The sequence below is a fragment of the Octopus bimaculoides genome, chromosome 6 (assembly GCF_001194135.2).
Source record: "Octopus bimaculoides isolate UCB-OBI-ISO-001 chromosome 6, ASM119413v2, whole genome shotgun sequence".
Lineage (NCBI taxonomy): Eukaryota > Metazoa > Mollusca > Cephalopoda > Octopoda > Octopodidae > Octopus > Octopus bimaculoides.
This window is the reverse complement of record NC_068986.1, coordinates 799968-827878: the sequence shown is the minus strand read 5'-3', so window position 1 is coordinate 827878 and position 27911 is coordinate 799968. Positions and strand designations below refer to the sequence as shown.

Sequence of the window (27911 nt, the reverse complement as noted above, 5' to 3'; positions counted from 1 at the left end):
TCACTAAACAGTATAAGTTAATTAAAATAGTGTAAGTGGGAAGAATTGTTGAAGCTGTAAATATTTTCTTAAATAAGTTAAGTTTTTTTTAGAATACAACTTAATTCTTTACAGATACAAAATTGAACTTTGAACAAAATAATTTTTCTTTGTATGAAATATTTTACATGTCACTATAAAATTTCAGTATTTCATTCAATTAAGCTATTTTTCACTAAAATTAGGATGTCTGTTCATAAAGTTACAACTCAAAACTGAAATTGCTATGAAACTTGCACAAAAGCCATTATTAAATAAACTGAGTTTTCTTAGAAAAGTTTTTATAATTTTAAATTTCTGTAACCAGAATAGCTTTAAACTTCAGTATATGATTTCACTTTTGTGAAATCATATCCTGAAGTAGTTCCTTTTGCTGGGAAAATAGAAAAAAAGCAAATAAAGCTAAACATCAAGGTTTACAGCTTTATGCTTACATTAATGTTTTTAACAATTGCAGTGTGGAAGGTGTTTAAGAAACACACAAAAACCGTTAGATTCACTCCAACATTTAAATTTAATTTGTCAAAATATTTTCGTCGCTTTGAGACCGCGACCTGTTCACTGACAAAATTCTGTGCTGCAGTGAACAGGTTGCGGTCTCAAAGCGCCGAAAATATTTTGACAAATTAAATTAAAATGTTGAAGTGAATCTAATGGTTTATAAACACCTTCCACGCTGCAATTGTTTTCGTTCCAGCACACGATCTCAGATCAGGTCACTTGCTATGCAAGTACATCTCCATAATGTTTTTAACAATTACTGGAAAGAAATTTTCTGACTGTTCTTGAATTGTTTGAGTGACTGTACTGCCTCAGTCTCATCCAATGCATGTCACCATAGAAACGTTGATGTAAAAGCAAGGATAATGATAATGTAGTGTAATTAAATTTAACCCGTTAGTATTCACATTATTCTGTCAGAAATAATGCTTATTTATTCTCATTATTTTGTATTAATAATACATTATGTTGTAGCTTTGAGATTTTTCAGAAGTAACTTAATTTTTAGACTGATGTTGTAGGGTTGGTGTGAGAGTTGAGATCTGGTCAGTTGGATCATAAAACAAGTAGAATATTTTGGCTGGTTATGGCCAGTTTAAATGCTGAAGGGTTAATAGGATAATGTTAGTTCATTTAGCATGTTTTTTCATGCTAGCATGGACTGGACAGGAACATATTTGAGTCAGTTTATGGTTGGATGCTCTATTTGTCACCAACCCATACCTGTTTTTCAAGTAAGGGATTTTTTTTTTTAAATTTCACAGGTCTTCGGAAGTACAGAGTAACTAGTCTAAATGTTAACCAGGAATGTACACCCCATTCACAGTTTTGCTCAAGCAGAGTTGTGGGAGGTCTATAATCATGTATGCATGTACACACACACATACAAATTGGGCTTCTTACAGTCTTTGCCTACTAAATTCACTCAAGGCATTGGTTGACTCAGAATGATAAGAGTCATTAGTACAAGGTGCTGTGCAGTGGGACTGAACCGTAAACCATGTGGTTGTGAAGCAGACTTGCTCTTTTAATTAAATTTTTAAAATTTCAGTTTCGTAATTGTAATTTTTGTTTAGCATTAATTGTAAATAATGTTTTTCTATATTATTTAAAAGTAAGTTTTGTTTTAATCAGGATGTTTTTAATAGAAAACATTGAAGTAACCAAAATACACAAAATATGCACTCATTGAAGTTAAGATATTGGAAAATTCTGTCACTTCTTTTTTCCTCATTCCTTTTGCTAAGTTAACATGAGTGGGTTGATGGTCATTGAAACAATTTTACAGCCCAATGCTCATTTACTAGTAATTTTTGTAAAAATAGGAGTGGAACCTGTTTCTATCAGCTAAGCAAACTGCATCAGTTATGTACCTTGTCCCAAGTGACAACAATCAGTGTTTGATTTGACGACCACCTGGTCTGTAATTTAGCACTTCATTTATTTCTCTGCCATAGTTCCTCTGTCAATAGAAGCCGTTGCAATATTGGTAATTATTTCTCTCTATACACACCAGTATTGATTTACGAAAAAATGGGAACTGCTAGCAGTAATCATTACTCATTTAGATTATGATTACAACACACAGCTATTTGTAATACGAGTAAATAATTACGTATCATTTTTAGACCATGCCTAGTTAGTAAATGTGCAATGGAATTTCAACCAATATTATGTATAACCACATCTACAGGTAAAGCACAATACTTAGCAAAAAAATTCCCAATGTATGAAATTACTGACACCTCTTTACCAGCTTATAAATATATATGGCTGTTAAAAATATGTACTTTAAACGTTCCTTGAAACCAGTTGTATAGGTTATGGCAGTTACATATGTCTAATTGCTGTAAAGAAATTTGGACATATGTCGGATGACAATTGAAATTTAATGTACACATTAATATTTCTGCTATGTTTAGATCTTCTGTAAGTTTTGTTTAGATTTTTGGAATATATCATTTACAGCTTTTGGAGTGTTTCTGTTTAAAATGACATTAAATTACTTATAGACAAGATTTTCTTCACACATTTTACAGGTTAAGAAGTCCTTTTTGCACTTACATAGTTTCATGTTCAGTCCCACTGTGCAGCCTTTGAACAAGTGGAACCTTGGTTTACAAATGCTTCTCATCATGAACAAATTGGTTTATGAGTAATTTTGTGGCCGTTGCCAGTACTGCATGACTGGCCTTCGTGCGGGTGACACGTAAAAGAACCCACTACACTCTCTGAGTGGTTGGCGTTAGGAAGGGCATCCAGCTGTAGAAACTCTGCCAAATTAGATTGGAGTCTGGTGTTGCCATCCGGTTTTACCAGTCCTCAGTCAAATCGTCCAACCCATGCTAGCATGGAAAGCGGACGTTAAACGATGATGATGATGATGATGAAAACATCTTGAGTAATGAACATGCAAGTCAGCAACAATGATTGGTGACAAGCTCAGAGGATCAGTGGGAGAGCATGTCACTGTTGTCTAGCTTTTACTTAGTGCACATCTCTGCTCGAATTCGCTGTTCCTTCTCTCACTACTTGACAACTCATGTTGGTTTATGTCCCATAACTTTTTTGTTTGGCAAAAGAGATTGATAGAATAAATACCAGACTTTAAATAAGATGGGATTGATTTGATCAAGAAAAAAAAGCCATTAGCCCAGCATGGCTTTATTCCATTGATTGAAACAAGTAAAAGAAAAGAAGAAATGATATTTTGTGTTTTCTCCCTCCTATGTCTTTCTTGTATATCAAACCCGGAATCTTATAAAAAGTCTATCTAAACTTAATAACATATTGTTTTCTTCCCATTACATAAGTTGATAGCTAAATTGTGTGCTTTGTCACATAGACCTGTTCATTTTTTTAAATGAATCTTGAAAAGTTATAAAGCTAATTATTAAATTTTCCATTTAATCTGTAAACTATTAGTCAGCTGTATAATTGTCCTATTCTTTTATCTTGGTAAACCTTAGAGAGAGTAGAGAACATACAGCAATGGAAATGTTTTTTTCTTTAATTGAATATTGTTTTCTAATAGAAGAAAAATATTAGAATTGCTAACCAAATTAAAAAAAATATATATATATATATGTATATTGTTGCAGATGTGTATTCAGCATAAACTTGAACTTGAACTTGAACTGTCAAACCTTTATTTCATAGTAAGTTCTAACTTACTTGACTTCTCGGCCACTGACAAATAGTACAAATAAGTCAGTTTTAGTAACTGTATTATTTGTCCATTTCATAGAGAGTAACGTACTACAGATCTGTATAAAAGTTCTTGGTTCAATCCCAGCTTGAGAATGCATGCACACATGATGATAAACTGAGGTTAAGGAATGGAATTAAGTGAAGAACCTGGAAATTTTTTTTCTCCTTTCCCTTAAAAAAACTCATCTGAGCAGTTTAGGTATGTGATGTGCATGACTTGCAAAATGAACAAGTAATTGCATTCAGAGATATTGGTGAAGACCGATTATACTCATGCTATGGCTATGAATGAGTTGTTTAGCTCCAACCACGATTAAACCAATGGCATTCACGTTCAAGTCATGCAAGCATGGAAAACAGATGTTGGAGGAGGAGGAGGATTCAAGTTGTGACTATCCCATCTTTTCTGATATTTAGGACTACAATATCCAATGTATCCTTTTTATAAGATTGATAGGGTATGGTATGAGGGAGATTTGGTCGGTCCTAGCAGATAATCTCACAGACTCCTTTTTTTTTTATCTCATTAATATTGTCTTTTAGCTCCATATCAGCAGAACTGTGATGAAAGGCATTCCAACAAAGACCATCCCTATCATTTATTTTTAGGCCAGTGTATCTAGGATGTTATCCAATGTCTCAAGATGGATGTGATCTGTGTGGGATTTGGTATCTACTTCTAGCAGGTTGAGTGAAGGCAAAAACCAACCTTTATCTGTCTACAGGCCTTTTTCTTCATATTAGATATAAAGGCCACAACACTAAAACAATAATCGAATAAACCCTATTGTAGTACAGTAAAACATTACATAAAGCAACCCATAATATTTGTGAGAAATGAAATTGTTCATATTAAGTCAGACATAAAGATTGTTGCAGAATTCTGATAAAAAGTTACGTTCTGACATGATTGTGTGCCCTACAAAATAACAAAAGCACTTCATACAGCTCGTGCTGCAGGTCACCCATGATTCAAATAAGCCTCTCTACTCCTTCACTTTGTTGATAGGATACAGGCCTGAAACCAGGAGATACTTGAGACAAAGTTATTAGTTGTGGAGTGTTAAATGTGATAGTGAATGAGAAAAGGTTTGGATAAATTAAAGATAAACTGTTGTGCTGACTAATATTATCTGTCAGTTGATCACTTGATAACTTCTGTAACTTAATACCTTTTGAATAATCATATTATGTTTTTTAAGTCACTACTTTCCAAAAAATTAAATATATATACAAATTTGTGGATTCTTTTATTCTTCTACTTGTTTCAGTCATTTGGTTATGGCCATGCTGGAGCACCACCTTAACAGGGTTTTTTCTCTTTTTTAGTCAAAGAAATCAACCCCAGGACTTTGTAAGCCTAGTACTTGTTCTATCAGTCTCTTTTGCCGAACCACCAAGTTACAGGGACGTAAACACTAATATCAGTTGTCAAGTGATGGTGTGACACACACACACACACACACACATATATATGGCATAAGGAAGGGAAACCATGCCACATCAGACTGGAACCTGATGCACCTCTCTCTTATCAGTTCCAGTCAAACTGTCTAACTCATGCCAACATGGAAAGCAGACGTTAAATGGTGGTGGGTGGGTGTGTATATATATATGTATATACTTTATTACAAAGCATATTACTCTACCTCTAGTATTAGTACTATTTTTTCTGTCTTGTTTCGCATTTATGTGCTTACTGTGGTGTGTAAGAAGAAGAAGATATATATGTATGATGGGCTTCTCCCAATTTCTGTCAACCAAATCCACTTTCCCAAGGTGCCACACAGTGGAACTGAACCCAGAACCATGTGGTTGGGGAGCAAGCTTCTTGCCCCACAGCCATGCCTCCTGCATTTGTTAGATAACTGGTTTAATCTATAAGCACATGCATTTTATTCTAGAAAAAAGACCTGTCCTGATATTATATTTTAAATTTTTTTTATAGACTTTAAATAACAACCATTTTCTCTTTTAATCTTTAAAAGGAAAAAGCCTACTGATTTTATAAGAATCAGTTGGCTTCATCTTCAAAAAGTTTAAAATTATCAAAAACCAAAATTTCATTTTCACTTTTGTCTTTTCTACAGATTGTATCTATTTCTCTTAATATGTATGAAAATTTTTGGCAGTGCTTGTAAGCATATGAGTAACTTGTTGGCCCTTCCCTTTTTCTCTCATTCAAAAAGTTGCAATTTTCTCTCTCTCTCTCTCTTTTCCTGCTTCCCCTCCATTTTGTGATAAGACTGGTGTGGCCTCAATTATGGGTGTTGGTTTTCAGGTAGAAGAATGCCTACGTTAGACTGAACCAGGGTCAAGCTTTACTATTTACTGCTCCATATTTGGTGAACTAGTACAGAGTTGGAACACATTCATCATTTTGGCATTCAAAATCTTAACCATTTCAACAGGAAGTCACAGTTGTAATTCTATTAACTTATCTGGATTTTCTAAGAAATCTCTTACTATTTTGCTTTGGTAGAATAGATTTGTCACACATCACATTCGATGGATATTGGCATTGGTTATTCTTAAAGAATTTTGTTCTCATTGTCATAATTTTATTATTTTTGAATTAGTTATTTAGTTATTTGGCTCTTCATAAAATTTCTCAAAAATTTATCTTAAAAAACACAAATTTGCTTCCTAATTTGTTTCTAATTTGAAATTTCTCCAAAATAAAAGGTTTTATAGTTTATCGCTTTGAGGGTAGTTTTAACTTATTGGTCCCAGGTAGGAAGAGTTCAGCTTAAGGATTGGTTGGTTGATCAGATTCATCATCATTGAAAGTTGCCATATGTGGCCCAAAATTTGAAACTTGTTTTATATTCCAGTTGGCCAGATCTGGCCTCTCGCACCTACCTAACAATGTCATTGTAAAAATAAGCAATCACATCATTGGAATCTCAAAGCCTCAAGATAATGCATGATTAATTCAAATCTATCTGAATCATCATATTTGACAGTAATCTGAATGCTAATGGGTTAAAGTTACCTCCTGATTCTATGTATCTTCTCATCTCAAACTAGTTCTCAGATTTCTTGAGTACTTGCTCATCTTAAACATTTAATCCAGCACCCTCTTACAAACCCCCAAATTTGTAGACTATCCAATGCTGTGTGAATGTTGAGTGAATTCTTGAGCCATAGAAATATATTTTGCCTCAAATGATAGCTGGACATTTTAGTTGCTTCAATTTACTACAGTGGACAGATTTGCTTTATTTTTCTCAGCAGTATAAAAACCCACCAATTATGGTATGTAAACATTTTTTAGATATGAAAGGATTATTTAAAATTAAAATGAAGAACATAATGAAAACGGTTTACTGACTAAAGCACAATATATAAAAAATTTCAATTTGTGTCACTGGATTGGCAGAACCATTTACATGTCAGCCTTGTATTTGTTTCAGCTTTTCACATTCTGAGTTCAAATTCTGCCAAAGTCAGTTTTGCTTTTCATCCTTCCAGTGTCGATAAAGTAAGGTATCGGTCAAGTATTTAGGTTGATTTAATCAACTTACACTCTCCTCCAAAATGCTGGCCTTGTGCCTTGAAGCAATATTTATATTTTCAAATAGTAGCAAAGATTTAACTTGAAATTACAAAATATTTTAGCTGCACAAGTCAAATTATTTCAGCTGGATTGAGAGGGTGACAACTCACTTTCCTTCAATAATTTTGATGCTGTCTGCTGAGAGGTTAAAAATAAACCTTCTTAGTCACCAGTACTTTTCTTCATACCTTTGTACTTGCTATTGTCTTTCCTTATCTATGAGACTTTTTACCCATGTCATATACTAGTTACTTGAACTAGTTTAGGTTTAGTTATCATGTTGAATTTATGTTGATTTCTCAATTGTCATGGACTACTGCTTAAATCTGCCTTATTGTGCTATAACTGTAAACTTCTGAGAGTAATGGATTAAACTGTAAGAATTTGGCTATATTCAGATTGTGAAATTTATGAATGAAGTGTCCAAGTTACATGAGAAGAAAAAAATTTTTTTATAAAATAATTGTTTGAATGGTAGTAATTCTAAAGTAATTACCATCAACATCATTAGAATTCATAATGGTAAGCAAAATTAACTCTTATTTCAGTTTGATATGTAATTGAGAACATGCCATAAAAAATGTTGTAATCTGGTACTCTTGGGAACTGGAGAGTGTTGGCTTAGAAAATGTTCTGCTGTATTAGAACTCGTTCTTAGAAAATACAATTTGTATCCTACAAAAGTACATGATTATATCACAAAACAGAAATACATGGAATAGTAATGAAGATGGATATAAATACATCACCACCATTTGAAATCCCATTTTTTATGCTAGTATGGTTTGAACAGATTTTAAATTTTCTAATTCAGAGTTATTTGCCCTTTTAGATAAGTTGGAGCTCGTGTCACATTGTTGGTGAAATTTCTATAGCTGGATGCCCTTCCTATTGTTAACCTTTTTTTTACAGTATACAAGATTCATTTTAGGTACTGGCACTAAACTGTCTTACCTCTGGCATGACTAAAGACGCCTTTGTACCTTGTGTGCTCCCCTTGTACCTATACATTTGTTGTTGTAGTAGTAATAGTAGTAGTAGTAATGTTTCTAGCATAGGCACAAGGCCAGAAATTTGGGGATAGGGAATGGTTGTAAATATTGACCCACTGAAGGATGTAGAGTTGACCTTGAAATGATTTGAAATTAAGATAAATAGCTGGAACAAGTAGTGTGTGGCAAGGTTAGAAACTTGGAAACTAGTGGAAGTAGTTGATTATGTTAAATCTTTGTACTGAACTGATATTTTGGTTTATTGATCCCTCCCGAAAAGGATAAAAGGTAAAGTTGACCTCTGAGGTTTGAAACTCAGATCATAAATGGCCAGAAGTAAATAATGATTCTACCAATCCAATAATATGAAATTCTATAAAAAAATGTTTATTTTGTGAAGAGTTGGCTTAAGTTCTGTACCCTGTAGCTACCACTATACTGATGTGTATAAATACACAAAACGATGTATGAATTAACCTTAAATACACAAACTTGAGATCAGTACAGTAAATATTGTACAAAACTGTTAATTTCACTTAAAACAGTGGTCTAATTAAGCTTTAATGAAGGACCTCATAATATTAACATCCTTTTAATCTCATTTCACTTAATCCTCTTCCTGAGCAAGATTGTCGTCAGACATTGTTCAACAAATCTTGATGTGAAACTGTGTGTTGAAACAGATATTGTTCAACTTGGGGAGGGTCATCTTGCCAATAAAGACACACACACATTAGTTGTATTTCACTGCAGTTTTAATGATATTAGATAATTAGTTAACACATTTTGTTTATCAATAAGAGTTCCATGAGTAATCAAGGATTGGGAAACTAAATCTAGAATTTCTAGTAACTTACAAGATTTTAATTTTGTGTAGTAAAGGAGTTGTATACAATGATTTTATTGACAGTGATTGCAGGGGTTATATATTAGAATTGAAGATACTTTCATGCACTCTGCTTTTGGTGTAAGATTGTCTTGTGGTGTCTAGGTTGCGTAGATTATGCCTGTGCTGAATATTAATGCTGAGTGAAGGGTGGAATAATTTATGCTGAGTGTGTATTAAACATAACAGTGGGAAAAGGTTATTAATGTTCAGAGGTGTGGGAGGCAAATGGATTGAGTAATGCTAGAATGTGGGTGGGAGAGTGGATTGTATGCAAGCAACAAAACACTTCACCAAAGGTACCCAAGGACCTGGCAGTGGTGTTAAACAGGATAAACAGTCTACCCATCTTTGTAGGAGAACCAAAGTGTCTTCTTTGTGTGTCAGTTTTCATTTGAAGATAATGTCCTACTCCACTTTGTTTCTACCCTCATAACATTTGCCACAAAGCTTTGCTTTTAGGTATCTGGTGAGTGTCCAAGCAGTGTACCCATACAGTAGCACTAATTCCATAATGGCACAGAAGAAGAAGGTCTTAAGATCCTCTGGTAGTGGTGATGTATTCTTTTCTGTAGAAGCAGCATTTACTTCCTCAGTAAACGAAGCAGTATGCAGATTTTTAGAGGCTTTTGTTTGTGCTTATTTGAACCTTCCTGATTCTAGCAAATCCCTTCAGTGTTTGTGTTATTGACATAAAGGTCACTTATTTTCTGCTACTTCATCTGACTAAACAAAGCCTATGCTAACCATTGCATCGTTCGAGAGACATATTTTGCAGAACATGAATGGAGATCTACGCAGGAACTGAGTGCAGCCACTCCTACGACCACTCTGAGAATGGTTATACACTGGTCAGCTGTGCCTCTTGTAACTAGGGGTGACATTACTGAACCCCTCCTTTCCCGGACTCTCGCCTGTATTCTCTTTTAGTCACTGCATTGTGTCACCTGTGCCACGAGGAATGGAACTGTGCAGATTCTGCCGTTATCCTAATTCCACTTTTTCTCTCTCATCAAGATATCTTGCATATGGAGGATAGCGTCAGATGTGTTCCCACCTGGCACACCCTACCAACACCCCTGTGCTGCCAGCTGCCACTTCCATACCCAGCCTTTCACTAATGACATCCCTCTCTATTACCATCCATAGTGTTTGAGTTCTCACTAGCAAACGTATAGCTGTCAACACCTTCAGCTCTGTCACTTTTCGATTACTCTCTCCTCTATCACCCTCTCAGTCTCAATCACTGTGTAATCTGTTCCAACCCATACCAGCAGAACTGATGTAAAATGATATATATATATATTTGTGTGTGTGTGTGTGTGTGTGTGTCATCTTTTTCAATATTTTGGTTTTGCTGCCATGGTTTGGATAGTTTTGCACATATTAGATATTTTGTAAGAAAAAATGTTGGTTTCTTTTAGTTTAGTGGCCGTCTTAAGATTCTGAACTTGGAGAAGTACAAAATATTTTAGTAAAACTATAGATGCAGATGTGGCTGTGTGATTGAGAAACTTGCTTATCAGCCAAATGGTCTCTGGTTTAGTCTCAGTGTGTGACACCTTAATCAAGTGTCCGTTAAGCCTTGGGAATTAGGTTGGTGGAAACTGAAAGAAGCCCATCGTTGACATGTGATGGCTGTAAACAAATGTCACCTTTATACAAATAAGGTTGATCATTTCCAGTTTTCCATAATTTTTTATTTTTGAGCAATTATTACCTTGCTAGGAAATGGGTGAGAGTTGGCAACAGGTAGGATATCTCACCCATGCAAGCATGGAAAAGAGGATATTTGATGATGTAATTTTCTTTTTTCATTGTGTGTGTTTCTTAATGCCAGTGTCTTATTCTTAATGTAAATTACTTTCCATGTACCTGTATGTTGTTTTTCTAGAGCAAATGTCTCAAAAACCCGATTTTAATCGATAGCCCATCATTTTAAGCTACAGAAATTATATACGAGTACACAAAAATAATCTTTTGGAGGAGCCTTTTATAGTCTAAATGCCAGCTGAAAGAGAATGGTTGCTTTGCTAATTCCATCTAAATCTTTCACTGATAATTTAATGAGAAATATTGGTCACAATGGATTTAAATTATTTCTGATGTATTTATATTCTCCCAGATGTATTTTGCTTTTTTCGTATGTAAATAAAACTTAAATGAAGTTTCTTTTTCCTTTTTTTGTTGTCTTCTCCATTGCAATAATTTTGTATAAATTACAGAAATTTAGAAAACCTTTTGCTGAGAAGCATATTAGTTATCTAAAAGTTTTATAACCGTACAGATTTATCATAAGAGATGAGTTTACAACTTATATTGTCCTAATTTTGAAGGCATTTTCTATTAATTTTACAAAATATTTCCATATTCATGTAATATTGATGAAATATTTAATGTAATATAGTTTTTATGCATGGATGTTAATAAATTGTGCATGTTATTTACTATGACAGGTTTAACTTGCACTTTGTTATGCAAGCTTGTTTTTTTGTTTTTTTTATTCACAGTATTTACTTTATCACTTTCTGTGCTTGTGTGCTGAGCCAAAATTGATTACTATCCAATATGGCCTGCAGCCAACAACAACTGAAAGTAATAGTTATAATTTTTTAACAATGGATTTGTACGATATATGTCAAACAGGATTGAAATAGTTTTGTAGGAGAAATAGTAATTTTTAGTTTCTAAAAAGAGTTCCTGTTTTGATTCTGAAGAAATGCTGTTTGTTTAATGGTTTTATATACAAGCCTTATCAAGTAACTAATGCCTTCATTATTAATTTGCTATAAACATTGATAGAATGCAAAAATATTTGGTTATGATTAATCTTAAATACTTTCTTTTTGGATTGTATTGCCATTTATAGTTTTGATGAATGGTCTTGTTTATTTACATTTGGTCTTAGAGCTTATAGGCATGTAAAAGTGAACTAGTTTGTACCTCATGTATTAATAGCTAAATCACACACACACATGCTGTTTCATTCTGAGTATCCATTTTTTTTTTTTATGTAGCCCTCTTATGTATGGTGTAAATGGTTTCCACTTTTAGATGACGTCGGTACATCATGTCTTGTGGTTTTCCATCTTTAAGTGGAATTCATTCTGTGGCAAGCTTACAGATGAGGTTTTCAACAGGAAGGTATTGTGAAATGACAATACCTTCGAGAGTGTCCCACTGTGCAAATATACTTCTAGAGTGGTTGGCGTTAGGAAGGGCATCCAGCTGTAGAAACTCTGCCAAATTTAGATTGGAGCCTGGTGTTGCCATCCGGTTTCACCAGTCCTCAGTCAAGTCGTCCAACCCATGCTAGCATGGAAAGCGGACGTTAAACGATGATGATGATGATGCCAAAAACAAGATCTACTGAACAATCGTCCCTTGTTCTCTCAACATAGACTCCACATATCATCTCTTACTGACATAGAAACTCACATTTTATTTATCTTGTGTGATAACCCTTAACTAAGCCTTGTTATCAAACCATCACTTTGAAAGATGGTGTCCTCCACATGTAAATTCTACTCTTGACCGCACTTGGATATCAGCCAGAAAGACTTCCAGTTACTCTTGTTCAGTTTCCCAACCCCTTCTCTAAACACATCTACTTCTTCCTCTACTGCTCTCTGGATTCTTCCAATCAACAACTCTGACTAAATTGCTTCCTGTATCAAGAACATTTTACTTCACCCTTCACTAAAGTCCTTCTCTCCAATGACTTCAATCAGTTTTGGCTCTCGTATTTAAACCAAATCTTTTACAGTCCTCCTCTCTCTCTTAGCATCTGTTAGTTTTATTCCCTATATACATCTCTGACTGAGAAACAGACACTCCAAACATATTTGAACTCTTTTTTTATTTTTAATCTGAAGACAACCTTTACCAAACCATCACTGTCTCCGCACCTTTTAAGTTCATCTGACTACTGCCTTATTGCATCCATCCACCATTCATCCGTTCACTGCATTCCTTCTCTTAAACTCTGTGGAACTTCAAGTTAGTCTACCGGTCAGATTGCCCTCAGGTTTTTGCTGAGAGTTATCTGTAGCAGCACTTGCTACCCTGTCCAAAATACCTAAGCAGGTGACTTCATACCATCCTTTTCAACATGCTTCCCCTGTAGTTATACACCACATAAAACTAAACTCAGCCCTAGGTAGCACAAGTAGTTCACTCACAGCTGTGCTTCAGTAGCTCAGGTAAAGAACATGATCTAAAATGCTTGGAGAATATCACCCACTCTTAGAAACCAGTCTTGGAGCAGTCGCAGTGCTAAGTAATACAACTTTTACCTAGCACTGCGCCAAGACTTTTCATACCATGTATCTAACAGTGCCCAAACACTCCCACTGTCAAAACAGCACCCAGTGCTTTTGGTCTCTTACCAAAAGGAGCTGTGTGTGTGTGTGTGCTGTTACACACACAAACACATCCTGGACTACATCCAAAGAGAGGCCACTTGACTGATTGACGTGAGTTGCTCACTAATATTCCTCCACCTCTGGCCCACTGACACCCTGTGTCTATTTTCTTTTACTCCTGCAGTTCCCTCTACACCTTTAGGCTGGCTTGTCTCATACTGTCTCTACTCCGGCACACTAGACCCGCTCGCCTCTCATTACCCATATCGTCTCCACTTCAAGGCCTTGCACTAAACACTATGTTCATTCCTTCCTTCTTAGAATATCAGATCCCCTGGAATTTCCATCATAAAAATTATTCCTGCAGCTATCAAGTTGTAAGTGTTGACTAGGGACATTAATGACAGTGGTCTCATTAGTGTTGGAGCCTGTGAAAGCAATAGGCACAGCCCCTTCCTTCAAACCCAACCAGTAAATAAATCATCATCATTTAACATATGTTGTCTATGCTGTTATGGGTTGGACAGTTAAACCAGGGCTGGTAAGCTGAGTTTGCACCAGACTCCAGTCTGATTTGGCATATATGGCTGAATGCCCTTTCTAACACCAAATATAAAAATAATTCATTGTGATCAGCATTCCCTAAAATTTTCTTATATCACTGAATGGTACTTTTTCTGACACAAAGATCAAAAATATTTGAGCTTCAAAGCTAGTGCACAGCATTTGAACTTTGGTGCTACCATAGCTTGCTGCACTGATATGGTGACAATGCAACTGTCTAGCTGAGAGGAAATTTGAAATTGATAGAATGTTGCTAATGAAGAGAGAAATTCTTAAATTTGTGGAAATTTGCTTTATTGATACCAACTTTTCTTACAATGTTCATTACTAACCTGCAAAATGATTTGAAATTAAATTATCTGCATTATTCTAGTGAGGAATTAGTCTTTCAGATATATCTTTTTATGTTTTGGGGGACATTTGTAACTTTGGATACAGCTTTCAACAGAAACTTTGTTTTGAGATTTTTTTTTTCTGTTCCTGACAGCAAATTTCATAATTTTTGTTTTTTTCGAAAACTTTTCTCTTCACTTCCAATTTTGAAAATGCTTTGTTCCTCTAAAATATGCAATATTAATGCTTTCCTTTTGGTTTAGAAATTGGCCACAATTAGTAAAGATGGTAATGAGCACTAAGTATATAATTAGCACACAATTATTAAATTAGGTTTTGTGATTATATGTTAAGAGTTTTTACTGCCATTGAAAGGAGTGAAATGACTACTTTTCGCTTCTTGAAACCCAACGAAAATGCACTGCTTCACCTGAATGTCTACAAGATTATTTAAAAGATAACATAATTGGTTATTGTTCCTTCTCACATATAATAAAACTATGAATTTAGAACACCTTTTGAACAATACTGTATATAGTTTCAAATTTTCTTTGCAACCTGTTGTTAATATTTGAGTTTTCACATTAAATGCAAATACACTGTGTTCAAAATGTTTTGGTCTGGCTTAGACATACATTGTAATAATAGCTAAAGAATGAATCAGTTTTAAATAGTAGCAGGATGGGTGAAATTAGCTTTCATAATTGAGCCACGGGCAGATTAAATGATAAAACTATGAAAATTTTTAACAGTATTAGCTTTGTTAGCGAGGAATATATTTTGAAGAACCAGGGAAAATGGTCAGGATTAAAAGAAAATTAAAGTAGTTGAACAAAGTATTAAGGTCTTTTTGCTTCCACATAATAAGTCTCTCTGGAAATAACTTTGGTTTTGCTGTTTAATTGTCAGCATTAAAAAAAAAATCTAATAAGCTACTTTCTAAATGATTGAAAAAAAAGAAGAAAAATACTTAAATTCTCTGTTATTTGCAAATGTTGTATTAAATCTCAATTTCAATTAAGCATATGCTCAAATTTGACTCTATAAGTGTAGATATATGGAGTTTGCTTTATAACAATATCATTTTGGTTTCAATCCCACTGCCGCCATGGGCAAATGTCTTCTATCATAGCTTCCAGAGTTAGAAACTATATTGAAGGATATTGTGTGTTGATATTTCTGCTGAGGTAAAAATGGTGATGCTATGTTTACATTGCCTGGGAACAATAGGTTCTGTAGCTCTGCTTTCAAAGTCTAATGCAGCAAAAAAAAAGTCCTTAAGTTAGGTAAGGATTGGCAGCAGAAAAAGCATTTGGCCATAAAATGCTGTCTTAAAAAAAAAAAATCATTCAAGCCATACCAGCATGTGAAAATAGATATGAAACAAACCAGTGAACACACACCATACTTCAATTCCTTTTTTTTAGCTTAAGTCATTTTGAAATTTCAGATAATATCTTATCACTTCATGCTAGTTTCATACTGTTAGGCTTAATGTGGATATGATATACTTCAGTTTCCTAATGACATCTTTTTTAGTGCCAGAATATCTCTAGGTAAACAAAATGAAAAAAAAATTATTAGGCCTTTTCTGCAACTGAAAATTCCTGAACTCTTTTCACTCTAACAAACTATAAAAAGCAACCACTAATATGCCAACAAATAAGCCAACAAACATTATTAAGAGAAAATTATCAAATTTCAATAAAAGTATTTTATATACTTCTCACGATTCTGCGATATTAATATTATAAAAGTTAACCTTTTATAAAATAATCCTAAATTGTTCACATAGTTCTGCCAACTTTGTATTCATACCAGTTAATTGAACTAATTGATTACAATCAATCCTTTTGTGTTAAATTAAATGGATAATAAAATTTAGAAGATAGAAACCAATCTGGTGTTAACTGTATATTTTAGTGAGCTAAAAATTGAACCCTGAAGTTAAGAGTTGTTTGGAAACTGAGTTAAAAGCCAAACCTTAATCTCACTTTGTGATAATTATAAATTAGTTCCATTTTGTTGTTGAAAGAATAAAATGATTTCCTGGTTTACACTTACTGGTGTTTTTTAAACCAAGGAAGACAATCCACCACCACCACCACCATCTGGATTACTGTCAAATTTACTAGGCAATGCCTGAATTTGATTGTTTCTGCTCATATATATTTTATTTTTCTATTATGTTTTAGATAGCATTTAATTCACAGCATACTAGAATCTGGATAATCTATGTAATAGGGTTCCAAATATATCAGTGAATTTGATTCCCATTTGCTTTAGATGTCATTCCATTTGAAATTTACATTTTTCTTTCTTTTTTTTCCCCCCTATTCTTCAAATCTCTCTTCTCTCTTATTTACTTGTATTTATTTTTCATAACCTTCATATTCTGCTTACAGGGAAGTCGAGATAACATGAGCATTGTCCTCATAGCTTTTCCAGGAGCACCTAAGCTGTCAGATGAGGCAATAAGAAAAGAAAGAGAACTGGACACACGTTTGGAGAACAAAATTAAAGGTTTTTATATTTGTTTCACATTTTGGTTTTTATGCAGGAGTTGAATAATAAAAGAGTACCATGTATTTTGAATACACTAAAAATTGTGTATAAACTTTCTTTTTTTCTAATAATTTTCTGATAAAGTAATTAAGATTATGAGTATGTTACCAGCTCATGAAATTATCATCTAGAAACTGTATCACTGTTTTTAGAATATGTAAACCATATCCCTACATGTCATAAGTTGTAACTAAAATGTTGGTGTTAGCGATGGCCTCCAGCCATAAAATACTGCTTCAAAATGTCCTGTTCTAATATGTGTCTGCATGAGAAGACATATGAGAATGATGATGATGAAACCTTTTAGCAATAGAATTATTTTTATTTTGAATATTAGTTGGTCTTTGGAATTATTGAAAATGTAATAAGATATCTAGCAGAGTCTGACTTTGTGTGTCCTCAAATGTTTTGTTAATGTCAGATGTGTAACATACATTAAAATAGAACATGTGGAGGATAACATTGTTTTGAAAATGGTCCATTCTACATCTTCTGTTCTACAAGTCCCTCTCTGTATAGACATAGGTTCTATGCAAAATTGATTCTCAATTCGATTTAATTTAGCAAAAATTAGAGATGATCTACTTTGTAATTTACAAATGTTTTCTAGTAATAGTTGCCATGGATACAGTTTGCTTGGTAATCATGTGGTCACTAATTCTGATTGCATGTCAAGTGTATTCCACATTAGTCTGAGGTTGACCAATGTTTTGTGAGTGGAATTGGTTGACAGAAACTGTATGGAAGCCCATTGTGTGTGTATATGTTTGTCTCTGTGCAGAGTGTTTACATTCTACATTTTGCAAGAAAGAGAAAGTGTTGCACTAAAAATAAAACGGCAATGTTTGTTGATGCTCCTTATCTATAGATTGTCCTTTGATTCTATGCTTTGGAAGACAGCTGGAATATAAAATATCTGGAATCTGGAAAATAGGCCAGGGTGAGCAACAGGAAGGATATCTGGTTAAAAAACAATGCTTCAGTAATTTTTGTCTGACACATGCTATCATGGAAAACATGTAAAACAAAAGAACAAATAAAATTAAATAAGTTGTAAAGTGTTTTTTTCAGAAACTGCTATACAATTTAGAAAAACATGAATGGTAAGGATAATTGCTTTCATGTGTGAAGAGTGATAGAAATTCTAGAGAGAATTGTATTTGAGACCAAATACTGACTTCATTGTAAAACAGTATTGTGAAATTAAGAATGGTGCTTCTATTTGACTTTCCATTTTTTTCTTTCTTGCCTATCTCTGTCGAAAACAATTTAACCATGAAAACATTCCACTAAACTCTCATTTTTGTAGTGATTTATTTAGTTACAAGTTAAAATGTTACTTTTTGAGTGAAAATTCTTTTTTTTTATGTGTAACAGATAATTTTTATCTGTAACAGATAACGATATTGCTATGTCAGTTATTGGAGACAAGGCATCATCATTTAATGTCTGCTTTTCCATGTTTGCATGGGTTGGACAGAGTTTGAAGCAGATTTTCTACAGCCAAATGCTCTTCTTCTCACCAACCCTCACCTGTTTCCAAGCAAGTTAATATTTTCCCCTATGGCTGCACATGTTCTTGCAGAACTGTTGCAAATGAACAACACTATTTGTATATTAGACAATACGAAGACTAGGACACATGCACAGGCTATGGGCTTCTTCCAGTTTGTCTACCAAATCCACTCGCAAGGTTTTGGTTGGTCCAGGTTTATAGTAGAAGACACTTAAATTGTCACACTTTGTGGGAGTCAACCTGGAACCATGTGGCTAGGAAGCAAACTTCTTACAACACAGCCATACCTGCACCTACTTAAATCGATAATGCAAGTAACCAGTGTATGTTATACTTTGCTAGATACTTTCAGCATTTTGGTGACTTGCTAATCATCCAGTTGTTTTCCCTACGTTCATATCCTTAATGGCTTTTCTATCATTTAGAAATCTACTACAATAGCTTCTTTTTTTTTCTCTGTGTGTGTGAGTTAATGCATTTGAAGCCATTCTCCTTTTTCCTGTTCCGTTCCTGTTACTCAGCAACAGCTCTTAGAACCATTTCTATGCCTCTTTCTTAATATCAAAGCAAGTGTGCTGCTGTCATTCTGGATATACTTTCAACTGGTGATGTCTGACATATTGCCTCGCAATTCAAGAGATCATGCTTCTGATTCTCATGCTATAGAATATTAGCAGACTTTTACTTTCACCCCCCTCTCCACCCTTTAATCATCTGGAGGAAGAGAGGCTGTGCCCATGACCTTTTTTGAGGTCTTTAACCCTTTTGATACCCACCCACCTGAGGCCACCTCTATGAACTCTTTGTTTTAAAGTAATCTAAATTAAAATTGTCCATCAAAATTTTATGTTAATTTATGTTCCAAATACCAGCTGAGTAATGGAAAAGTTAGTGTAGTAAATTCTTTATTTTCTGAATTAACTGAAACTAAGGTAGTATTTTTCAACAGAAATATGGTAATAAAAGGGTTAATACTGCTGGAGGAAAATTTTCCTTGCATTGGAGATTTAGCCCAAATGATCATTGTAGTTTGCCATGCAGAAATGTCCAGTTACCCTCTGTCAGATTCCTTTATCTCTGTCCCCTTCTCACTCTAAGTGTTGTCAGTTATTGAAAGTTATGTGTGTATTAAGGTCGTGTAATTATTGAAAGTTATGTATGAATTGTTAGCTTCCACTCCTTCCTTTCCCAGTTAGCTTTCTGCTTCCGGGTGCATCTAGTTCTTATCTTGAGGTGACTAATTACACCCTTTGTTCATCAGGGAAGTTCTTGACACTTGTAATCAGCTCTCTATTTTGTGTCCTGGTTAGAAGTAGTCTCTCTGGCTGGTCATTTACATAGCAAAGCTCCAAGAACCATGATCATTCTTCTTTTCTTGTACCATGGCCATATTCACATGTGCAACAGTTATCCTGATTGTTCAACATGTCTATTAGACACTGTAATAATAAGATCACTTTTCACTGTTTGCAAGGTTGTCTGCAAAACATCTCATAAAAACGATCCTTTCGTTCATATGTTAGTTCTGACTGGAGAGCATAGGTAGAAATCAGACTGGTTATTGATTTGTCTATAACTAATCTAATCTTAGTTATTTTTTTTGCAAATGAATTATCTGAATTATCCATGTTTCTGCTAACAATATACCTATCAAAAAATTTATACCTGTGTTCCTTACATGTGTCGTCTTGTTGAGGCTCCCTTCTATTTCATCTCTTGTGCACACAGCCACTTACTTCCTCTCTAGCATGTCTAGAATCTCTCTAATCAATCTTTCACTTTGCTCACATCAATGATCATGGTTGCATTTTTTCTAAGCATTATAATAGAAGGTAACCGAATTTTACTTAAGTAAACTTTTGACTGAATGTAACAGCATTTATCATGGTAACTTCTTGATCTTCCCTAATTATTTGGGGTTTTTTTCCTCCTTTATACATTCTATTTGGAATAAAAGAAAATTTTCTTTTGTTCTCTAATACTTAATGTTGTCATTCCTTATCTAATTCATTTTGTTACTCAGCTATACTCAGGTTATTTTGAATAACTCATCTTAAATCTTGCTTGTTTCATCTTCCATTTGCTTTTATTAGATTTTGAAGCCTTCATCTCTGCTAGATATTTCAGATTAAATTTCATGTGTGCCATTCCAATACAAGCACTGATTTTTTTTTTTTGTTTTTATCACACTGATTTTACAATTTCATTTCATTTTTTTTTTTTTTCCCCAGTTAGTGTTGGTAAGTTAGAATTTAAAACTCGAAGAAACCCCAATATATTGTTTTGCACTTGCTAATCAATTTAACAGTTGGAAAGAGAGGTAGTTTACATGACACTAGTAAGAGCCACCATCAGGATAGCATTATCTTAGTTCTAGTGGTGGTTACTAGTCATTAGCTCTTGCACAACTACTTTAATGTTCATTAAGCTAAAGAGTTTTTGTGAAGAAAATGACTAATTCTGTAATTATGGAGTTGATGAATTTTTCTATGCTTAGTTACTGCTACAACATAGATTCCTGTCTATTATTACTCACTATGCATCTAGGCTAAATACCTTTGAAAATGATAATTCAATTGGATCTTTTTCCATTCATTGCAGTTATCCTTACAAATCCATAGTAAACATTAAGATTCAGCAGATCATGTTTATCCCAGATATTAAGTTGCATATACTACAAAAAGCAGGTACCATCAACTTCACTCCACTACTGGAGGTTGGCTGGGCGGTCACCTGCCCTTAATCATAGGCTGTAGGAAACCCTACATGAGTGGCGTTTACATCAGAAAACCATTTTGACTTAATTCTAACAATATTTTCTTTGTAGTGTTTCATGACAAGAGTAAAAAGGGAAAGAAATTCAGGTTGTAAATGTCCACAGGCCAAATTAACATGTAATAAGTATGCCATACAATACAGAGGCATCCTTTATCATCGTCATCATTGTTTTAACCTCCACTTTTTCCTTGCTAACATGGATTAAACAAGAACTCCAGTTGATCAAATAAGCAGTTCAAATAATTTCTTCCAAGCTGGTCAGATACTCATAGTTTTCTTAACGTTATAAATAACTTCAATGATTTTACTGTCTGCCACTAATGGGTTTGGTTTTGGAATTAGTGATTCAATGCTTTTTTTTTTTTTGAGATTTAAGTTCTTTTCATAAGGTCATCAACATAGAATAACTTCCAAGAGCATTTGTGTCTGAATTTATATGAAAATACCTCCCCTCTCTCCCTCTCTCTCTCTCTGTAAAATGTGTGTGTTTGTAAATTAGTGGTAATTCATTTTCTTTTTAATGAACAATGATGACTTAGAAAATATTGACATGCTATAATGATACTATTTTTAGTACTGAAGTATGCTTATTGGAAAAAAAATCTTTTCTTAATGCAAATTAACCATTCATTAGTTGTGTAGCAACTTACTGTAGATATAAATCACTTTGTTTGAGAGAGGCCATTATTCTGATTACTGTAGTTCATAAAACCATGAGAGCTGGTGAAGAGAAATGACAGACGAGCTTTGTTGTAAGAAAATGGAGGTCATTTATAAACCAGTTTCTTTGAGTAGTGTTTCCAAAGCAATGAGATAGCACACTGAAACCAGTTATTATGAAGGTTGTCATCAGACCAATAAGGCCAAGTCCTATATCTCTTGTTCAATGAATTGTCCCGAGAAGAAACAGCAACTAAGGGAGACAAGTTTTAATGATCCAAACTGTTGCTGAGTAACCAATACTGAACAGTGGAAAATTAACTCAACTAAAAGAAATATAGGCAGATCAATGATATCCGTTTTATTGGGTTTAAATTTAAGAATGCAGTCTTTAAAGTCCGATGGGCAAGAGGAATGGATGGCATCTGCATCCATTATGGTTCATATTTGTGATTTAAAATTGAGAATATAGTGCAGCAGCTTGTTTATCACAGTATCCTGCTGTAATAGTTCGAATTAAATGGGTTTTCTTTCACACAAAATACAAATTTGCTGTGGAGTGGAAAGGAAAAAACAAAAATGGACAGCTACTGCCCTAGGTTAGATCTTAACTAAATTATATAAATTTTAGTCGTAGATTTTACCTAAATTGTGTAGAAGTAGACAAATTGTGAGAGTAGCACAGCCACCAACAAATGCTTCACAGATTTGAAGATGGTAAAATGTATTACAATTTTCTTTTATTGGACTTTTCTTTTCATTGGATGTGTTATTTCATATTAGAAAATGAATACAGACACTTGTTAGTTGCTAAATTCAAATTTTTGACTGATTCATAGAAATTGGTGCTTGTAAACAGAAATAGTTGTTCACAAAGAGAACCCTCTAGTTACAGTGAAGTTAGTTCCATGGCTAGGTTTTAGCACCATAACTCTGAAATTGTAAAAATCTACAAACAAAATCATCAGTAGACATGCTTCTGGAACTCACATGACCATGTAGTTCCAGATTCAGTCTCACTGCTTGGCATCTTGCACAGGTGTCCTCCTCTATTATTGTCTCAGATTGACTAGTGCCTCATGAGTGAAATTTGCTAGTTGAACATTGTGCAGTAACTTGTGTGAATTATTTTGGTAAAAAAAGACAAACTAGTACTTTTGAATAAAGGCTCTTGTGGTACGTACCTGTTCCAAATTTTACAGATAATTCCCTGTTGCTCTGCCTTCATAAATGCAATGAACCAGTAATTGGTCTGTTGGAAACTTGTAATCAACAACAGTGTTGTTCACAAAATTGGGATTTTCAGTGATTTAGTGCCTGTGCTAAGATGTACACAAAAGAAATGACATCTTTCATCTCATCAAGCATAATGGAATGAAGAGCTATACAGTTTTCCTGATGAATAACACATAACATCATACATTTCATGATGGATTTTGGAGAAAGTGAACCCAATTACGTTTACATTGCAGGTACCCCATTAGTAAGAGAGAATGTATATTGAACAGTGATGTTGAAGATTTTGAGGGCTCTGATGATGAATTTCAAAATATTGTCTGTAGTTCCTCCCTTAAATGATATGATGCACTATGCACTGTTGCAACTATACAATGTGTTACAAGAGAAATTGCATCACTGCCACCTGTCACCTGGAAAAAGTTGCTCATTCACATTCATAATACACGATGATACACAAGTTTCTTCAATGTTAACGCAAGAGTTGCAAATCAGACAAGTTTTTTTTTCTTTTTTCTCATTTACAATTGCTAAGTATTCTTTATAAAAAGAGCTAACTTGTCGATTCTCTATCAGCTCTCTTTTTTTGATAAGTATGGATAAATAAAATTTCTATATAGATATATATCTACACAAAAGGTAATTAAATGTAATTGTATAAGAGGAGTGCAGGGTATTTTCAAAAATGATGCACCTTAGAGGACAGAGTGTAGACTGTACCTGCAAGTGAATATGATGCCCAGGTGTTAATCAGTTAACAGTGTACTCAAGGTCAACAGAATGTAGCAGTTAAAATGATTGCTATGTGCTGGTATTGTTCAGATATTCATTGAAATGTATCAGCTATGGCATTTCCAAAAATAGACATGCTTATTATTATTGATACAGTTATGAAATGGCAGAAATGACGCAAAGATGCCAGCTGCAGAAACATTCAATAACTGGAAATACAAAACCAAAAATTCAACAATGAACACCATGTTCCATCTTTGGAAAATGCCATTGCTGATGCAACAACAATTGAATGAATATTAGTAGAGTACACAACACCCATTTCGACTGCCACATGCTCTGATTATTATTTTTACAGCAAGTTCGCTTCCATATAGTTTTTATCTTCTTATAGTTGTATCATTTTGGAAATGTCCTGTATAATCAGAGGTGCTTCCATACTTTAAAGAGAATTGGGTCCTAGAAGTTAAGTTTCCCATCTCATTGCATACTTGACTTACCAATATACAACCGTAGTAAACCATGTCTTGTCTCTATGCCATGGACATATTGATGATTTGATGATGTTTTCATGCAACAGTGTTATAAAATACTTAGTGAAGCTAATTGTTTGAACAATTATAAACACATTTAGCCATATGACTCAATTCTAATAATCAATACTATCAAATTTTATGATTAGACTCCATATAATACATTTTATGAGCTTAGCCAGCCATCTAACTGCACTTTGTCCTTCATTGGGAAGCATCTGCCCAGAAAAACCCATTTTGCAAGCATCTTGCTGTAGTTATTTAAGCTGAATATAGCCATATTGGAGTCTCCCATTTTAGAGAGATCAGGGATACTTCACCACCACCACTTCCTCCTCCTCTTTCAGACTGAACTATTAAATAAAAAAATTGTCAGTTTTTTTTTGTTGTTTTTTAAACTACAATTACATATTACTTTCAGTTTTTACATCTCTTCTGTTACAGCTAAATATTACAATGGCTGGTCTGTTTCATCTATTTCAGTTACATTATACAATGGTTAATTTCCATATCTCATTAGTTACATATTACAATGACAAACTTCTACATCCCTGCTTCCTTTTTGTCATTAATATTGCCATAGTAATGATTTTTATTTTACTCTTCATTTCACAATAATCATATAGTCTGTTTTTATGTTTTTTTTAATATAAACCACTTTTGCCTTATCTACTTCCATTGAAACACTCACATTGTTAAATATATGTCAATTAATCAACTATTGCTGAGGAAATTACATCTTGCTTTCTTAACTAGTGTACTCATTTATCTATTTTGTTTTGTAGAAATCCTAGACAACTGCAAACCTGAAGATGATGTCGACCTTTCTCTTGTGATGCACGAGTTGATGGATGATGAAATAGAAGGATTGCCACCTGGTGGTGGTTTAAGTTCTAAGTATGTATATGTCTTCTACACAAATTAGTTTTTTTGGTCCCCACCCCAGTAAATTGTTTTCAGAAATTGGAATGCTTATATCATATATTACTGTTTGTGTTTGAAATAATGTCCTAAAAAAAAATGGGTGGCAAAAGTTGATAATTTTAAGATTTTTGAAAAAGCTTATATAAATAGAGGAATAAATGTAAATATTACAGTTTGAAAGGAAACTGTGAGAACTTGTTTTTCTAACCACATGTATCCTGATGAAGTGCAATGTCCAAACAGATGGCTAGACTCCTAAAATATATTTTATGCAGGTTGATTGTAAACTTTAATAGTATTGATTTTATTCCTATTGTGCCATATGGTTGAATATGTTTATAATAGATCTCAGAATGAGCCTCACTAAATATTTTCTAACATTGCTGCACCAAACATCTGCAGTGAGTCATCAAAATAACCAACCAAGGCTTATTATATAGACAGGGCCATGTTTTATTACAATTGTGTCTCAGCAAAATGTTTTGAGGCGGGACCTAATTCTGTTTAAAGTATGAAAGTACTCAGGATAACCCATGCCAGCCAAGAAAATGAACATTAAATGATGATGGCTTGCATTTGTACCACAACTTGGTATTGCAAAGAGAACTTCTTAACCATCTTGGCCATGTGTGTGCCTTTATACATTAAAAAGAAGTTTACTGTTCAAAGGCAATATAAAGAAAAAAAAGGTAAAATGTAATAACTTCTAGTGGGAAACTAAGGTCAAAGGGGTGGGGTGGGGTTCTAGTGTTTTGAATGTGGGTGATGGTGTCTTTATTTTTTTCTTTACCCTTCCTAATGATTTCTTTGTAGCAATTTTGTTGTCACTAAAATTCTTGAAACAGTTTACTCAATTTTAATTTACAGTCGGAACTAATTTCTTATGTTTTAATTAGTTGTGATATATTCTTCTGGTTTTCTGATCTTGTGTGTAAGCATTTACTGCGACTTGTATGAACAAATATTAGAATTTACAAAAATCTTTTTTTTATTTATTTATTTATTTAACAGCCAAATTTACAAAACTGCAGTCTTTTACTCATCTGATTCTATGTCCTGAAATCTTTTGACACAAATTTGTATCTCTTTCTCATCATCACCGTTTAACACCCATATTCCATGCATGCATGGGTAGGACAGTTGACAGGAGCCAGCCAGGTAGAAAATCTAACCAAGGCTACTGTGTCTGTTTTGGCAGGGATTTTACAGCTGGATGCCCTTCCTAATACCAACCACTCTCTCTCTCTCTCTCTCTCTCTCCATATATATATATATATATATATATATATATATATATGAGCTTTTTCTTAATGAAACCATAAAAATCTGATATAAATAATTTTCCTCATATTAAAGAATTGTTATCTCTAAATGTTCAATTATCTGTTATGTTTGTATAATTTTACGATTTGTCTTTTTATACACTTCTAAGAACAATTTTTTCTTTAATTTTTCAAGGAGAATGACAGTTGGAAGTATTTTAAAGCGACTCAGACCGGGAAAAATTGAGGATGTAAGTATTATATAAATGCACAACTATAAAAATAATTTCTTATTACTGCAGAGGACTGGAGAAATAACTAACACAAACAGTTGCTTATTGTCAGCTTCATACTTAGCATATAGGTAAACTGAGAATAGCTAAAAAGCAAATAGTTAAAATAGCAGTCAGTGAATAATAAAAAAAAAACAAAAATGATTATCAGAAATAATGAAAAATAAAGCAGATATATAGTCTTAAGATTCTTAAAACATAATAGAATACCTTACAAATAGAAAAAAATTGTCAATACTTCTTGCTTTATGCTGTCTGTGTTAAATGAGAGCATTAGAGGCAGTATTCTTATAATATACAAATATGCATCAGATGAGATTTGTCCATTTGTGTAGAAGCATTTGTCAAGCCATTGGTCTTGATTGATTGTAAGTTGCAGTTTGGTGCAGGTTTCTGCTAACTGCATTATAAAGGAAGGCTAGCATTGAATGTGCTTATTACCTGAATTAATGCCTTCAGATACTGTTTTCAAAACTGAAATAGGTATGGACAGGTAGGAAAGATACATATTAGCTGGGAGGGCAGGAAAGGGTAGAGGTAGTTGTGGTGGCAGTTAACAAAAATAAAACAAAGCTTAGAAAAATGAAATTAAGCATTGAAACAGCTAAAGAAGGAAATATTGAACAGAAATTATTATATAATTGAATAAATTAATACTGTTTGAAGTTATATGTAAATATTTTGGTGATTATAAATTACTGGCAATTTTCTTACTAGTGTTAAATTGTTGGAAGTAGCAAAGATGCTTTAGTATTTAACTCTTATAAATGAAATTCAGGTTTATGATTTTACGATAATACATCTAAGTATGCTATAGTATCAAAAATGTTACCTTAGTCTTCCAATTAATATAATATAAAATATATATATATATATATATAATATATATTAATATAATATATAATATAGTGATTATTTATATATATATATATATATATATATATATATATATATATATATATAT

The 27911-nt window shown here is 33.5% G+C and overlaps 1 protein-coding gene across 6 annotated transcripts in view; it reads left to right on the top strand.

Moving 5' to 3' along the window:
* Positions 1–27911, top strand: part of LOC106873603 (protein phosphatase 1B) — a 71582-nt gene that overhangs the window by 38755 nt on the left and 4916 nt on the right. For all 6 annotated transcript variants that reach the window (XR_008264335.1, XM_014921041.2, XM_014921040.2 and 3 more), the window contains 3 exons: positions 16854–16971; positions 25254–25365; positions 26851–26905. Coding sequence is in view for 5 of the 6 variants with exons in the window: in XM_014921041.2 (XP_014776527.1) it covers positions 16854–16971; positions 25254–25365; positions 26851–26905 (285 nt within the window). In the remaining variant the exon portion in view is untranslated. The remainder of the gene's footprint in view (positions 1–16853; positions 16972–25253; positions 25366–26850; positions 26906–27911) is intronic.